This window comes from Telmatherina bonti (genome assembly GCF_933228915.1).
Source record: "Telmatherina bonti genome assembly, chromosome: 7".
Lineage (NCBI taxonomy): Eukaryota > Metazoa > Chordata > Actinopteri > Atheriniformes > Telmatherinidae > Telmatherina > Telmatherina bonti.
Window position 1 is genome coordinate 13,498,510 of NC_136625.1, and position 17,958 is coordinate 13,516,467.

The 17,958-nt window shown below is 38.3% G+C and overlaps 1 protein-coding gene across 1 annotated transcript; it reads left to right on the forward strand.

Moving 5' to 3' along the window:
- The first annotated feature begins 1,537 nt into the window (after nt 1-1,537).
- Nucleotides 1,538-17,912, forward strand: miga1 (mitoguardin 1). Its single transcript, XM_079243349.1, has 16 exons — nt 1,538-1,646; nt 3,430-3,586; nt 5,409-5,580; nt 8,578-8,702; nt 10,534-10,666; nt 10,866-11,002; nt 11,534-11,657; nt 12,463-12,563; nt 14,024-14,139; nt 14,318-14,390; nt 14,626-14,712; nt 14,799-14,897; nt 15,849-15,983; nt 16,110-16,163; nt 16,347-16,463; nt 16,690-17,912. Exons 2-16 carry the CDS (start codon nt 3,488-3,490, stop codon nt 16,906-16,908), a joined length of 1,791 nt encoding a protein of 596 aa, XP_079099475.1. The 5' UTR covers nt 1,538-1,646; nt 3,430-3,487; the 3' UTR covers nt 16,909-17,912.
- Nucleotides 17,913-17,958: the final 46 nt, after the last annotated feature.

The following is a 17,958-nucleotide window of genomic DNA, read 5'->3' on the forward strand; positions in this document are numbered from 1 at the left end:
TACACAATGAACCTGTATAACCTATAAATAATTAATTAATAATCTTTTTCTTTTTTTTTTTTTTTAAAAACAGCATTAATATCGAAACATTCATCATATATGATTTAAAGTAGCCGTGAATATAGCCTATTATCAGCACAGTAATAACAATGTACTTCGGACGATGAAAATAAAGATTATTAGAGCTGAAATTGTAACACAATCACCAGATAATCAGACAATACACAATAAACCCATCCCCAGTGCCACCTAGCGTAAAAAGAGGAAATGTCTTCCTAACCAAACTGCATCTTTCCTCCATCATTAAAATATGTTAGAAAAATATATTCTATTTGAACAGTAATTTTTTTTTTTTTTGTTTTTTTTTTGTTTTGTGTTTGTTTTTAAGATTATTTTGACCGGAAATCAAAATTACTTGGGAAAATGAAAGAAAAAATAGATACACAAGTATCAGTATCATTATGGACTGTGAGTGAAAAGTGTAAACCATGCATGAAAATAAGAAAATGTGTGTTTGGTTGATTTATGAATTTATTAATGCTTCTTGCCAGTAGATTGAATACTATTGATAAACATATTAATTTCTTTTTTTAATGTTACATTGGAAAGGTAAATGTTATTGACTCTTGTTTTAAGCTTCTACTACCCAGGCACTGACAATCAGGTTCACGATTTTGAGGGTTAAAATTAGATGAAGTCACAGATGGTCCTTTTTTTCCAATCATGCACAAACAACATAACTTTTTGTCAGTGCAGTAAGATGCTGTAGGGAAGCATCTCCATAACTGAAAAAGTAAGGGATATTTTAAATGGAAGGAATGCCAGTACAGAGAGATTTCTCTACAGTCTTAGACCAAACTCCACTCTCTAAGGTCACAACAGTTGGCCCCACATAGCAGAGTTTATCAAGGATTTCCTATTTAGAAGTGATGAAGAGAGAATTGTCTGCTTGCAGTTCTGATGTCAACCTCACTGAATACTCATGGGATTACCTTATGCATATTGTTAGTGTCAAAGTGACCAACTTAACAACACTGGCTGGCTTTCAGCTGATGCCTTCCCACAGCAGTGAATAACCAAACTGGTGATCAGCATGGGAAGAAGCTGTCAAGCTGTTGTGGCTGTGCATTGTTCTTTCAACAATTTGAAAGAACTATTTCCTCCTATTGAGGTTGTGTTTGCTAGATGAATTCATACATACATGTAAAAAACTGTTGTTTCTGCCATTTTCTTGTAGCACAATTTCAAACGACAAAAAACTATGCTTTCCAACAGTGTAAGAATAATTGGCTAGAAGCATTGTGACAACAAAGAAATAGTAAAAATAAAACATATATTTCGTCAATTTCCATAGTTTCATATTAATACATTTATGAATTACTTTTATCATTTCTAATAAAGTTACTTTCTTCAATAGGAAAAACCTTGAATAAACCATTTCATGAGGTAATATTGCAGAAAACCTGACGGGGGCGCAGAAACTCCACAAATCACCTAAAGAGGCAATGCCTTTATTTTGAAAGCCACGCTGGATGGACGCGTGTTGCTGCACGAGCGAGTCCTTCAACCGACAGAGACTGAGGTCAGACCGGGACCGGCTGAAGCACCGGGAACTCGAGAGTAGTCTGTTGGGTAAACCTCAAAATGTACGGGTGATATGTCTAATGCTTTGAGTGTGTCACATTCAGTGAGGTGATAGACGAGAATGAACCTGTCAGGCTGTTTAGTTTGAGCTAATTAAACTAATGCAGCTAGGCGGTTAGCCGTTATTAGCCTTGTTATCTAAGTTAGCCTTTAGCTGCTCAGACAGGCCGACAAGTATTCATCACATCACAACCATGTGCTAATGTGATGATTATACTGGCACTGCTGCTGTTTATTAGATTTACTGTCGATTAGATGTTTTTGAAAGCTAATATTATTACTTTGAATATTTCAGTTATTGCTATTAATGAGTTACAGGAAAGGACAGGTTTTGTTTTGGTTTTTAAAAAAAAGATATTTAACAAAATAATTGACTTTTTTTTCAAAAACGAGTGCTGCAGAAAAATATAAAACGTTATGGAGAGAGAAATAATCTATGTAAAGATGCATTGTAATATCGTACACATAGATAAAATTAGGATATAACAATAATTCTGTCAGTATGCTTGTTTAAAACACCTTAATTTAAGATAAAGTCTGCAAAATGTTTTTATTAAGTTTAATGTATTTGTCTTCCTTAACTTGCTTGCATTATGATTGTTTTATTTTTATTATCGTTTAAGTCATGTATTTAAGAAAAGCTCAAATGTAATAGTTCTATTCCTATCTTTAATTTTGGTTTTTTTTTTTATTTCTTTATCTACAGTTTATCCTTTTTTATTTACTATATCACTGTAAAGTAAAAAAAAAACAAAAAACTTTTATTTTGAGATTTAGTATGCTGTTCATATTATTCTTCATCTTCCTGTCAGCTGAAATAAATGTTGACATTAACTGTAAGTTAGTTGTTTTTTGTTGTTGTTGTTGTTTGTTAAAACAATGAAGACAAACAATAAGCTTTTGGGAAGATTTTACTTTGCTTCAAAGCTGTTCCTTTATCCATGGGGACCAGCCAGAAGCCTTTTGGGCAAACTTAATTGGATATTGCATGCTGTCATACCAGGTGGATATATGTCAGCTTAGAATATGCGGCCCCACAGTGAGTAGGTTTACTGTGTTAACTGGGACATTAAAGCCTGTTACATACTCCACGAGAAGCAAGAACTGAGTTCTTGTTCTCGAGGCTGCAAGAACAAGAAAAAACGTCTTGTTCGGCAGTCCATATATACTACACGAGAAGCACGTCTGCAGCGGGGAGGGATCACTGCTGGGGGCAATGTCTGCTTTATGTGCAATGAACCCGGTGTTACCTCCGCCGAGGAGGTTGTTTTCCCCGGCGTCTTTTTGCTTAAGATAACTTAAAAGGTTACGGAGGGATTTTATAAATATTTCAAGAGTTGTTGCAAATGTAAAAATGAAGAACTGATTAAATTCTGGTGGTGATCAGGATCACCGTTTGGATCCAGGAATGTTTTAAAAGGATTCAAACTAATCTTTCTACTCAGACAGTTGTTTTGTTCATGTGTAATGTTGGTGAAGCATTTGTTTTGTTGGCACTTATATTTTTTTGTGTCTGTTCGCAGTTATCAGTTAATGCTGTAATTTCATAAATGACCAAGCACTTGAGGCAATTGTCAGTCCTTTAATGGCTTTCCTGCAGGTCACAAAAGCATCAAGATATGTTCATTTACTCTCTAATGCATTTTATAATATAAACATGGTTAGACCGGCTTCTACTTGCACATAGTGTACATCCAAGGTTTTATGTAATAGCGTCATTATATCTCTTACTGAGCCACCAAGGTTAAATCCTTGCATGTTACTCACTATTGTCACTCTGTTCAGCTCCAGTGTCATGGTGGTGAGGACAACAGAGATACCAAGTCATGGATAGAGTCCCACAATGACACATGAGACCCTCACAAATTCCCAGCTGTCTGTTAAGACTGCTGCCCTGCGAATGGTTGACCTACCGTTGTCCGTCTACAGCTCTCTGACACAGGTTAGCACAGCTATGCACAATACTGCTGTTGGGAATTCTTTGTGGTTTCTGCTTTTCTGTACATTCTGTTTTTGGGTTATATGTCAAAATAGTCTGTTTAAAGTTATGCATACCAAGAATTAAATCAAATCTTTGTATATTTATATGCAACATTACATGTTGTGTTTAATACAGTTCCTGGATGTATAATTTATATGTAATCCCCCCCCCCCAAGTTGGCAGCTGCTTAGTGTCTTGAACTTGTTTTCCGCAGCATTGTAGCTAAACCATACATATATGCAGGGACAAAGATTGTGGTTCAGATAAATGATCAGGTCAAGCTCATCTCATCTGTTCGTATTAATGACACTGAATAATTGCCTGTTTGGAACAATTATCAGGCTTGTGCTTATTTTGTACTTTAGTAGGCTTGTGTGCATACGCTCAGTACACAAAGTACAGAAACATGGAAACTTTGACTTGTGCTATGTCCAGCCAGTGGCTTTCTTTTGAACTGATTGGACTCACAGAATAATTCTTTTTATCCATTTTTCTATTGAAGTTAGCTTTATCTGAAATTTTTTATTGTGAATTAATAAAAAGATTCTCAAATCTGTCTGTATTAGGCACCGATCCATTCATAGGTTTTTCTTAAAAACGCGTTTATTTGTTTTTCAAACATAAGAAGAGGTTCATGGAAACTATGCCATTTCAATTGTGATTGATCTAAAGAAGCTCACTTCTAATATGTTTGGTATTTTTCATTTGATACCCACATGGCGCTGTGTTTATGTGAACGGCATGTTTGACTGCTGGACAGGAGTCACGTAGCAGATCTGGATCTGGTATGTTTAGGGTGCTCTGGCAGGAAAATACCTGATGTGTAACAGTAGCAGCTTTGAATACAGATTTTATGGCTGCAGCTCCATCTTAGATTATTCACTGCCCTTTTCAGGCTGTCAGTTTTGGCTTTTCATATCATCTACTTGGTTAGTGAAGTTTTCTGTTGACTTAAACTGTTGAAATGTGCAGAAGTGGGGATGCGTGGATAATCGTCTCATTCAACGATTCTAACTATAGACTGAGGGGGCTTTGCACACAGTCTGAAATTGTTTCTTATGAATCTATATGACAGCAAAGAGCAGATCCTGCCGCTTACAACATTGCTGTCCACTGTAGTTTGATTTATATATCCATAGTTGAATTTCTGTCAGGCAGATAGATGTTGTGCATGTTGTAATAACCTCAATTCTTTCCAGCATTAGTATTGTATGGTCATATGAATATGATTATTTATGCTCAGCTGAACAAGCTAATGGGAGCACAGGTCTTGGTTCTGGTTTGGAGTAGGAGATTAAAGGGAGAAGCAGTGGTGATGTGCATCATTATGAGTTGATGTGGGCACGAAATAGTACTGGTATCAGTGTCCATGTAAGTATTTACCCCCTGCTTAGAATTTTTATTTTATAAGAATGTTGATTTTGTGTATACATTTAGTGCTTCATAAACAAGTTTGATCATCATTTTATATGTCTGTGGGAGAAGTTCCCACATCTTCTTTAGTTTTCTTTATTTATACACTGATCAGTAGGTGTGGATGTCTACTAAGATTTTATCCCGAGTCTTTATCAGTTGAAAAGCTGTGTGTTGTAAAAGTAAGTGGTAACGTAACAGAGCAGAAACATGAAAATTTTTTGTAATAAGTTTGGGACTGTCAAATCTAAATGCTGAAGAAAAAGATCTTTTTAAGGGGACAGTTGTGAGCTTCTACTTTTTTTTCCTTCACAGAAGACATGAAAATGTTAAGTATATATTTTTTTCTTTATGTGTCTATCTCTTCAAGGTGAGTGTCAGTACAGGCACCAAGAAACTGGTGGCTGCCACTGCCTTTGGTACCATCTCACTCCTCTTCCTCGCTCGCCGCTTCCAGAGGAGGAAGGGCAGAAAGAAGGCACTTTCTCCACAGTGGGAGCAGGCTGGTTTTGAGTTTTTCACACCAGCCTCTGCAGAAAATGGTAAGAGGTGTTAATGTACAGCATACTAGAAACATAAAAGGGAAAGTCAGACATCCAGAGGATATAACATGAAAGGTGTAAGTAGTCGTGCTCAAAGAAGGGCTGGAATGGGAAAAAATAAGGGACATATATGGACACACTGAGGTAACAGCAAAATAGAAAAGAATGACAAAATAATGAGATGCATCAACATCATGATCTGGCTGTAGTCCCACGGTCCTGATATTAGTAAGAGGTCAGATTAACTATGAACTGCTCCTAGATTCCCACTTCCACCCTTATTCTAGCCAGCAAAACATCAAATGATGTGGGCTTGCTGAGGATTTTTCATGCTAGGAATGTCGGATGTGTGGGTGATTTTCAGTGTTTAAAATGACTCTGATAGCTGAGGCAGTTTACACAATCACAGCTGAATATTTTCTTTTTGATAGCGTCAGACTTTTGGCTTTATCTCCCGAAAGCCGTAAACAAGGAAATGCCCACAAATCACCTCATGTCCATGTTGACATATATTCTTATTTTCACCAGCAGCTCCTGGTCTGTGATGTATTTTTTTGTAAATAGATGTGTTTCTTGGTTAACAAGTCTGGTGTGAGGCAACTTCTGTGTTACTGTAAACTATGAAAAGCAGACTCAAAATAGGGCTGGGCGATATATCGAGTATACTCGAGATATCGTGGCTAGTCCTCTGTGCGATATAGAAAATGCCTATATTTGTCATATTCGAGTATCCTGTTGTCACGCAGTTGTTTTTAGCTGTGGGCGGGGTTTCCTCCCTCCTCCTCGACTCTCCACCGCTTTGCACAGAGAGTTAAAGCAAGCGCACCTCGTTACGTACATAACGTGAGCTACGTGCTACGTCATGAGAGGCAGCGTGTAGCCGCTGTTGCCAACTTGGTGACTTACTCGCTAAATCTGGCGACTTTTTTTGTGAAAAGCGACAAATCTAGCGACTTTTACTGGAGTTATTAGAAACTTTCCTGGTGTTTTGGCGACTGACTTTAAAGTGCATATTGTAAAGTTATTGTCAGAACGAGAGTCTCTCCCCGTCCTAAAGCACTCAGTTGCCAGTCAGAGGAGCAGAGGGGACACCTGCACAACTCCACCTACAGTCACAATGAACAGCCAAATCCGCCACTGATCCCGCTCTGGATTACAGAGTGGGACGTAAATTACAAAGTTTTTCACGTCACGCAAAAATAATTAATTCTATTTGATTACATTTACAACCTCTGTCACTTACTCACCTCATCCACTGTGTGTGACACAAGCATATTTATCTAGCTTGTCATGTCTCTAGAAAGTACAGAAAGGTGTGGGAATCAAATCCTGAATTAACAGCTGACTGAAGCCGTTTATTGGAGACGATACGAGGACGTTCTGCCTGTATTATAAGACTGATTTCTATGCTAAACTCTGCGATTAAAAAAATACACGACAACTCAAAAACGTATCCATAAAGCAAAGCCTTATAATAGTTCATCATTTGAAAAGTCACTCCCTAGAGCACCTATTTTCATACGTTGCATTTATTACATCATGCAAAGTCACTTTATTTTGTTTTAAAATGACATGTTTCTGCCACTGCTTTAAGTTTTCAATAAATACGGTTTTGATCAGTTTGCTTCGTGACAATTTCATCCTTTTGGCATGAATGTTTAAAATCAGCATATCTTAATGCAGTATGAACAATTATGTTTCAATGGAGACACAAAATCATCTTACTGATGTGATTGTATGCACCAAAGCATTCATTCAAGGCTGAGGTAAATATCGAGATATATATTGTATATTGTGACAGGCCATAAAAATATCGGGATATTACTAAAAGGTCATATCCCCCAGCCCTAACTCAAAATACATACTCTGACATTTTGTCATTGATGAAAGGGGGGCCCTGGCGAAAAAGCTTGGACACCACTGCTCTAGTCTCTGATTAAGGTTCCACATAGAAATGAACAGAAAGGGTCAAATTAAAGGAAGTCAAAAGAGTATTTTACTAATTTGATTGTCATTTTTCTTTTAATGTGCATTAATATATAGAAAAGCAGACTTTTGTATCTGAAATTGAGTTTATAATGCAGCAAAACTGTCTAAAATTAGTTGTGTATGTAAATGTGACTCAACAGTTTCCAAGTCAGAGGTAGCTGAGTCAGACACAGAGTTGTAAAGCATTTATTCCACAAAGCAGTAATTCAAGACAAAGGGCCTTTTCCCTCCAGAGTTGGCTTATAAGTGATTTTTCTTACTGGATTCTGGGTATTCTGGTTATGTCTCTTCAGATATGTTGTACAGCTTGTAATGTAACTTTAAGGACATTTGCAGTACACTTAATCATTGAGGCATGTTGTACCTTATGAATGAGCACACACTGCCTAGCATGTGGGATCACACTAGCTCACACAAACTGGGCTCAGGCTACTACACACACAACTAATGGCAAAATACTCGTCTGGAAATTTTTTTCTTAAATCCTAAAACTTGAACATCAGAAATTTGTAATTGATTCCTCTTGTTGGTACAGTTTTGTTATGAATTGTGTGTTTAGCTGACCCCAGTTGTTATAGCATTGCACAAACAGATGCTGCATTGTAACGTGCCATGTCTAGACTTTACTGTTGCCCTTCATCTACATGTTTAGTGATGTCATTACAGATAGATGCTTGGGCATTTTATAGATATTTAGAATTTGTTAACAATACTTTAATTGTGCTCTTAAATGTGTTAAGTAGTTCCTTTATATTTTGTCTCACTGTAACTACACGCAAGTCAAACAATGTATAGCCTCTGGTAAATAATTTACCAGAATGTAAGTTATTAGACAACTACACTAATATTACCATATAAAGTTCGTTACATAGTGAAGACATTGTCACCAAAATTGCAAGCCTACCTCATCTATTATGTCATTCTGTTGCTTACTGATTCCAGATCCTGCTTTGTTCTGATGTTCCTCTTATGCTTTATCTCTTTAAGTCTTTATCCCTCTCTTCCCAGATAACACCAGCCAAAACATCACTCTTTCCCTCAACTCAAAGAATGGCTGCTCCACTGGTTCTGGTCTAGTTCTCACAACAAGGGATTACAGAAAACTGTCTGGGTCTCTGCTGAGCCTGGTCTCGGTAAGACAGAGTTACAGTTTTAATAGAATGGGTAGTTTGACGTCACCCTACAGGCACAGTGGAGTTCGTAGTGGCTGAAGGCCACAAGCTGCCCCAGTATGCTTATCATCATTGCTATTGATGTCTGTACACACTCATCCTATTTGGGAGTTGTTCCCAATTTACAGTAAATTTAATCAAATGTTTTTAGGGGTGATAAAGATGCATGTTTTGTTCAGTTTGCGTGTTTTGTTGATATTTGTCAGGTCCTGCTGTTTTTGTAGTTTCTCTGCCTGGAGCCAAAATAAGGGACTTGACATGTCTAACAAAGAAAAACTGATGATAGATGTCAGGTGTAAGATTTGCTTTCCTGTATAACAACATTGTTGAGTTTGCCCCAAAGATTTTTTGTGCACTGTGTGTAAAAGTTCAAATCATCGTGTCTTGACACTGAAACAAGCTGCAGGTGGCATCTGCACAGACAAACTTGTAAGTTGTTTAAGTCTGTGCAAGTCTGCAGACACACAAAACACAAGATGAGTAGGAGGAATAAATGGAAATAAGAATCGAGGTAGAGCTGACATATCTTTTGTGTCTGACAGCGTTCTTCTTTTCAGAAGCATACATGCTTTTTTTTTTTTTTATTTACTCATTTATGTGTGGTAAACACATAACTTCTCTTTTAGTCTGATTTAGCCATAATTAAAAACATCTAAATTCTTTAAAGATCGTTCCTATCTTTTGGTCAATGACTTCACACTGTGGAGGAACAGCAAACACGTGTTGTCCTGTAAAACACTGCACTGTGACAAGTGTGTTTGAACCATTGATAAGCTCATTTTAAGGTACCATTGTCTGTGAGAAATACTCCCATCTAGATTTGCACTAATTGAATGCAAACAGTCGAGTCGTTTTCTTTGGCACGTCACTGCTTAAGCAGGTTATTACCACTACCGAAGCCACAAATGTCTACAAAAGTTGGAGTGTCCCATCAGGTAATGAGGTACAGAACAATACATAATTCTGTTTAGTTGTTAATGCCAATAAGTAAAGCATGTCCTCCATGAGGGAGAACATCAACCCCTACTTCCCTTGACAAATCAGCTGATAGATATTATGAAACATCAAGAAAAACTCTCAGAAATTTGGTGAAAGAAGTGCACATCGCCTAACAGCAACTGAAAACAGAGCTTTTCCACTTTAGGCTAACTAACAAATTAGCATCTGCCATTTTCTAAAGCAAATAACAGTAAATTATCCAACTCAAACGGGAGAATAAATAAGTTGCTGTGAATCCCCTCAAACATTCGTGATTCACAGCTAAAACGCGTAAGGCTAACAAGTTTGTCCCCTTTCAGCTACACTATTCTAAGGTAGCGGTGCAACATGGCAAGCTTCTGTTTGGTACGGCGCCACCTATGTATTTATAAATAATTCATTCTAAGCTATGAGCATATTTTTATTTAGATGCAATTGTGATTCAACTTTGGTAAAATACATACTTATGAAAGCTATACTAGTTACACACATTGTACCTTTTTAAAAATGATTTTTTTGTGAACTGATGTAGCCCAGAAATATTCTGTAAAGTTCAGCAGAGTAGCCATTCTCATTTTGAAGGGGAAAAAAAAGAAAAAAAACATGCAGCATGTGAATGCACTAATAATGTACAGTACATGAACCTAAGGTGGGGTTGATGTGTAAGATGATTGAGTTATATGACATAAATAAGATATTTATATAATTTTGAGTTGATGATCTGTTTTTAACAGAGTTGACCCACAATGTGTTAATTTCTGTATGCACCTTCTACTGTTGGGAAGGTTTACTGTGATCTGCTTTGTTTCTGCAGGTAAAAAGTGTAAATTCATCCAGCAGCAGTACCTGTGCGAATGAATCCACATGTTGGGATGGAGTGGGGGATGCTGATATCTGCAGTGTGGTTAACCTATCCGTCACCACACCTGAAAACCTGTACCTAATGGGTAAAATAACTTTTCTATCTTTCTATTTCTATATTTATGTATCTCATCAGATACAGCACTGAATTTTTCATGGGTAGAAAGGACTGTCATAAACTTTATAACGATAGAAGTATGAAGTGTGTAATGCTGTTTAGGTTGTCTTGGGTGTTGCATCATCATTATGCCTGAGTTTTTCTCTCTTTTTTTTGTGTCCTTTCAGGTATGGATTTATTTGAGGAAGCTCTGCGGCGGTGGGAGGAGGCGCTGACATTCAGGAGCAGACAGGCAGAGGACGATGAGAGCTGTGCATCTGTCAAAACAGGAGCTGGAGACGCCGTCGCTGAGCAGGCCATGGAGGTAGGAGACATATTCCTTTTCATTAGGAGCAAAAAATACAAAATTCCTGAGCAAGGTTCCCAGTGAGAAGATAATACTGACTGAAAGCAGCATCTTTTAGTCAGATAGCTCCACATTTTCATCCATCTTTAGTTTAAAAACTCAAAACTTTTTCAGAAAGGTGCTGATTAAACCACTGCTAATATTTTCAGTGACAGTTACTCTACAAACGAATAATGCACGTCTCAGCAGAAGGATTGCACTCCTACAACCTGTTGTTTACACAGAGTTCAGATTGACTGATGGCTGTTATTTTCTCGTTCACCTCATTTAAAGTTTGTTGTTTTTTATAAAATTATTGCAGATCCAATAGTTTTAAGTGTGCAAATCCACAAAGAGATAATCAGGCTACTGTTTAGTCTCCTTTCAAGGAAACCAATTACACTATTTACAAAAGGATGTTGAGGATTAGGTCATGAGGTACTCAGAAGTTAGCTTTTTACCATTAGGAGCATTATTTTTCACAGTTTAGTTCACTATTTTTCTCTTTAGGATGCCATAAGTGCAGAGTTCATCCACAGGCTGAAGTCTCTGCTTCAGCGGGCTTACCGCCTCCAGGAGGAGTTTGAGGGAGTCTTGGGCATGTCAGAGCCCTCATCACACAGCAACAGCTTGGGTGAGTCACCCTCTTACAGTATTATAAAATTCTGGATTAACAGTAGAGAAAACTACACCGGGACATGTATTTCAATGCATTGTAGGCTTTCTGAGTAGTTGCACATCTATGTGAAACCATAGTTTAAATGTCTTTGTGATTTAAAGCTGTTGGGTTTTTTTGGCTTTATAAGTAGAGATTAATACATAAATGATTCTGTGACCAACTGATTGCTCTCATATGTATCAAATGTTGACATGGTTAAATTTGAGCACACAAGCTGCACAATGGTTTATCTTGTATAAATGAATCCAGGCTAAATCAATTGTGCATGATGTAAGAATACTAAAAGAGCAAGCACAGCAGTAAAGCATCACGCAGCTGCTTCACAGATTCCAGCTTTTAACAAGTCCTCTTGGCAAGTTCAGAAAGAAAGAAAACGAGCGGCAAATTATTTTTTAATGTCCTGAGTGCTGCATCAGTAAGTGGTTTCCAATGCAGCCAGGAGTGATCATAGTACACCAACAATATCTGTTGTTTTTCATGTTAAATGGAGAAAATATCAATAATTTCCCGCTGTTCTGGCAGTCTAGTAGGCTGGAGTATGAACATTAGATCTGTTTTAATTGATGTGTAAAAAAATTTCTGAAACCTGATGCAGTTTCACAATTACTATTATTCTCACTTTTTTACAAAGAGTTAAATTCTCAATTTCAAATAAAGGTATTAAAATGTTTATGCATACTTTGTGAATGGCACTCTTATGTGTTTCATTAAAAATGAAAACTCTAAAGACGGGTAAAAATATCCTCATGCTCCCTCCCAGATCAAATGGCAGACCTTCTGGCCAGAGAGGAGCTGGACGACACCTGTCTCAGAGACAGCATTAGCATCGCTTCCACAGACTCCTTTGTGTCTGCTGCTGAGGTGAGGGAGACAAATCACCTCTTAATAAGTAAAACATTCTTTCATTTACTTTAAGTGTCTCTCATAAGCAACTGTGAACTACATTAAAAAATGTATTTTACCCAAAAGTTGTGTTGTATGAAAACCAGGTTTGTTTTGCTCTCCCACCTTTCCATTTTTATGTAACCTTAAATTTTACATTAACAGTCTGTATTGATTCAGTAAATGTAGCTTTTCAGATGCCATAAGGTTTACTTTATACTATGAATTAGATCCTGTCCTGTTTTTCTTTGGCAGTATCCAAATAAGGAAATAAAAGTAGGTTCAGATTCAGTGCAGCAACAATCCCAGTGAAACTCCTTAACTGTCTGAACCAAGGTTGTCTAGGTCGCAGCAGGAGTTTCACTCAAATAGCTTTGATCTTCTTGTAGATGCATCACATGGTGTTTACCAGGACTTGGTTTATCCCCTTTACTCATTAAGTCTCTGTGGGGGCTTCAGCTGCGTATCCGGTGCCACTAGTACACTTGACCTACCAAGTATAAAAATAAACTGGTTGTTAAATTATTTATTTGGTGAGGCTTCATGCTGAATGATCTGAAACGACAAGATCAGATCAAAAGCTCAAACTTTTCAGCATGCCTTAATCTGAAGAGGATCTGTCAACATTGTTTTGGAAACATTATTTAATTTAAATCTTTCTACATATAAACACAAGGGAGCAACAACACATCCACAGCTACATGCATATTATTCTTGTTTTTAGTCAGTGCTGTCCAAAATGCCCATGCTAAAGACTACACACTTCATTTAGCTTCTACTGGTGCTCCTAGCAATAAAACTAGGGCATCATACAAATTGAGTCACTTAAAATAGACCTTCAGTGTTCTTTCGGCAGGGTACAACTCTCATCTAAGAGTTACTCTGCAGCTGGTTTCACTATACACTCCTCATTTGGTCACAACTTGGGGAGCAATGCAGAACTGAACAGCTCGGTGCAATTTAATATCTGATATACAGTAAAGGAAAATAAAGCCTTGCAGTCAGTAGGTCTTCACTACTTCACTACCTGTAACATTAAAGTGTATTAGGTAGTATTTTTTATTCGTGTGGAAACTGTAGCGATTTGACTTTTCCTGTTCACATTTAGTGCAGAGGATTTTTTTTATTATATTTAATATTGTCTATTTGATGATTGGTTTAATTTACATTTTTTCCCCAATAGTGATCACCAGGTTTACAAATCTTTTTTTTTTTTTCTCAGAAGGGTGGGGGTGAGAAGTTTATTAACCAGCATGATAAAGAGAAAGTGTTGCTCCAAAACATTTTCTACTGTCTCTACAGCTCTTCTTCTGAAGTGCCAATAACTAAGAAAACTACGCATGTTTAGAGAGTTATAAACACTTCAAGCCCTCTGTCAGACTGACCGTAAAGAAAATGACCTTTAATTAATTTATTTCTGCCTCCTCTGTTTGTTTCAGCCTCAGTTGTCAGAGCACAGAGAGCTGAGGAGTGCTTTTGCTCTGGGCCATCACCCTTTCTACGAGGAGGCACTTCAGATGGCGGAAGAGGGCAAGATATCATGCAGAGTACTGCGGTGAGTGTACTCATTAACACACCAGTTAAGAAGGTTGTCTGCATTGGAGGATCTGGAGTTCTTTCTGGCTTGAGAAGTCTGTGTTCTTACAGACATACTCCTACCGTGACAGAAGATGGCTGTTGATAATTTTTTACCAATGCAGTCTGAGATTGTTTTTTCTGCTTATAATTTTCAGAACGGAGATACTGGAGTGTTTTAGCGACTTGGATTTCCTGGCTAAGTTGCACTGTGTGCGGCAGGCGTGTCAGGTAAAGACTATGATTATCATTTATTTGGATCTGCACATGCTTCATGTAGGCTTCTTGGGTTTTTATGTATTTATGCGGCACCTGTTGCAGGCCTGGAACTGATAAAACAATGTTTTCTCTGGAATTGTGTGGATGCAAACCTATCTGGAAAAGCTTGTATCTGCACAATAAACAATTGTAAAATTGTTGGTTTATTTGGTCAGATTTTGTGACAAAATGTCCATTTTGTCTCCAGCTCATTTTGTGTGACAGAGCCACCAGGATGTTTCTGGCCGACACAGGAAAGAAGATTCTGTCTTCCATTATAGTTAAAGCACATAAAGTAAGGATGAAGACACTTGTAGAAAAAACTCTGTATGTCTTTGTTCAAATCGTTCTTCCATAAGCTGTTTTTGTTGTTTTTTTTAGAGCCCAAAGAGATTCGAGGAAGTGTTTGAAGAGATGATTTCCTTTCTGGAGCAAACAGAGCACTGGGAGGACACAGAGGTGGAACTGGCAACACGAGGGGTTAGTGTAATAATTGGTGTTTTTAGTATTTATTTCCCCCATCTACCTCTTTCTCACTGTTAAATTCTTTATTATATATGGTGTTTCTATATTATCTTGTGTTTTTCATTCTATTTATTTGTGTAACGCTCTAGTGTTTTGCACAAAGGAAGTGCTGCTCAATGTCGTTGTATCGTCTTGTACAGTGACAATAAAGGCTGTTCTGTTTTATTTTACATATAACCAGCTGTCTGGCTTCGCCACTCTGAGACTGTAAATCGGGGGGGGGGGCCTGAGATCTACCATCCTGCAACTTTTAGATGCAATCCTTCTTCAACACACGTGAATCAGATGAATGTCTTGTTACCAGGCCTGAGTTGGATGAAGAGGGAATTCTGCTATTTAAGTCAGGTGTGTTGGAGCAGGGATGCATCTAAAAGTTGCAGGATGGTAGATGATATATATAGCGGACCGAACTTGGGCACCCCTGCTGTAGATGGCTGTCTGCAGATTCAGAGCAGAAATCCTCAGCTGTAGCACATGGGATGGATTTTGTTCATATGATGCAACATTTGATGACATGGCGGCAGGTCATTAAGATTTATTTACTTTTGTTTCTTTTACTATTATGTTTTTCCTCTTCCTTGCTTCTGTTTCTGGTTTTCCACTTTAACTTTACTGCCAGACTGTGAACTGGAGTTTGCTAATGGATTGACTGAAATTATCTCGTGTTTATTATAGAGATCATTGTAAATTTCATAAGAATCTAAACTTGTAACCGTCACATCATCCAGCAGTACTTGTTGCCAAGAAGGATCACAGCAAAGCTACAGCCTCCCTTACTAACAGCAGACCTCTTGGATCCAGTCAAAGTGAAATCTGTATCTGACAGGAGTGGAAAGATGTTGGTGCATGAGTAATACTTTATTTATTTGTTTATCTTTTTAAATACGTCCTACTAATCCTGGCCAGGTGAGACACTTAAACTTCTATGATGTTGTTCTGGACTTCGTCCTGATGGACTCCTTTGAGGACCTGGAGAATCCTCCCATCTCCATCCAGAACGTGATCAACAACCGCTGGCTCAACAGCTCCTTCAAGGAGACAGTGAGTCAAACTGCAAAGTGAAAATGGCAGATTAACTTTCCGTATTTGAAAGGCAACAAGTTTTTGTTTTTTTTACACCTGTGGTTTTTTTTTGACTGTGCATTCCTAAATGTGTCTAAACCACAGGCAGTGGCGTCAAGCTGTTGGTCTGTACTGAAGCAGAAGAGACAACACATGAAGGTAAAAGTCTCAAACACTGAAAATATTTTTAATGAACGAACTCGATCGATTTCCATTCAGCCTGCATTTCTTTTGACAAATTAATCTAGATCTTTCTTGTCTCTACGCTCACCACTTTGTGACTTGCTATGCAGAACAGTTAGGGAATCCAACCCCCAACTGAGGCCTCTGCTGTTTGTTTAGGTGTCTGATGGCTTCATCGCCCACTTTTATGCCGTGTGTGAACAGATCAGCCCTGTTCTGGCTTGGGGCTTCCTTGGGCCAAAGAGCTCCCTGCATGACTTCTGCTGCTTCTTCAAGGTCAGAAACATCCTCCGGATGACATGTGATCTGTGTTTTCTGTTAGTGGCAGGGTGTATGTCTTGACCAACCCCGACGATTTAGCTGTTAAGTGGTATCATGATGCTGGTTATTATCTCATCTAGTCTTGTAACATATTTCTAAGTTGCTGAAGATGTGTATCAGCTTTGTGCCAACTGCAATAATCTTTCCACGGCTATTCTCATAAATCTCCTCTACTCTGCAGGACCAGGTGCTGCACTTCCTAAAGGACATTTTTGATCTGGACAAAGTGCGTTATTCCTCGGTGGAGAGTCTGGCAGAGGACATGCTCCACCTGCTGCATCGGCGCTCTGAACTGCTGCTGGCCTACCTGGGAGCAGACTCCCTGAGGTCCCTGAACAGCTGTAATTCCTCACAGGTGCAGCTGGTTACCAGCACCCTGTTAGAGGCAAAGGTATTATGAACATCGGACCAAAGAAAACTATCCGTAGGTGTGAGCGTGCATCTGATCTGCTGTTAGTATATAACATTTCATGTTTGCAGTAACTCACATTCACTTATCACATCTGTCATTACACTGTGTGCTGTGGATCCAGATCATCTGTCTGGCTTCACACTTGTTCATTGTTTAATGTGGCCTCTTCCTCCACTTCCCAACCCCCTTTCACAGTGCCATAGCAGTAGACAACTGTATGAAATATCATAGCAATAATATTTTTAATCTAAACTTGTGGGATTAGGCGTTGCCCAGTGGAAAAGAAGGGATATTTATGGCAGTATAAGAGCAATTTGTGACTGAAAAAGGATATTTTATCATATTTATTTTATTACGCTTAAGGGGTTGTTTTGTAGTAGTTGCAGTTTATCCTGTATCCAGCCGTGAATTCAGATTGAATGTATCGTATCTCGCTGAGCATTAGCCACCAGACACTACTAGATGCGCATGCTCCCCATCACTCATTTACAGGGGTTAGTCTGAGATGTTAAACATCAGGCTGTTACTTGAAAAGGGAAAGCTATTTTCTGACAACATGCAGCTCACAAGGCCTGTAAAATACACACACAATGGTGTGTCAGGGCATCACAACAGCTGTCTCCTAGCCTACTCATCCCTTGAACAGGTGCCTCTTTCCATTCAGGGATTGGAGTAACGGTCATCTAACACCTTGGGAGCGATGTTGAGGGCTTCTTGATACCTAAATTTCAATTTACAAAATGGAGGATTGGGCCGTCATCAGTCTAACACAAGAAGCCTTACCATAAATGCACATTTGAGCCTTGTGTGGTCAGTGACTGTCAATTTGTTTATTATGTATGTATTTAGGGGGGGGGGGGGGTCAGAAACAGAACAAATGACCCAAAAAAAATGGTTTCGCTGTGAAATTCAGTGTTTGTGGGTGGACTTGTGGGAAGACTGAGTTAGGAGGGAAGGAAATGTGTTTATAAATTAAGCAAATAAAGATTGAAAATGGCTTTTTTTGTGTGTGTGTGTGTTTTTGTCCCTGTGTGTTCC

Bases quoted from the DNA above. Each gene is read 5' to 3' on its own strand.
- miga1 (XM_079243349.1), top strand. From the start codon at position 3,488: ATGACACATGAGACCCTCACAAATTCCCAGCTGTCTGTTAAGACTGCT. The intron at 10,667-10,865 runs GTAAAATAACTT...GTGTCCTTTCAG, and splicing joins TGAAAACCTGTACCTAATGG to GTATGGATTTATTTGAGGAA. The intron at 14,391-14,625 runs GTAAAGACTATG...TTTTGTCTCCAG, and splicing joins GTGTGCGGCAGGCGTGTCAG to CTCATTTTGTGTGACAGAGC.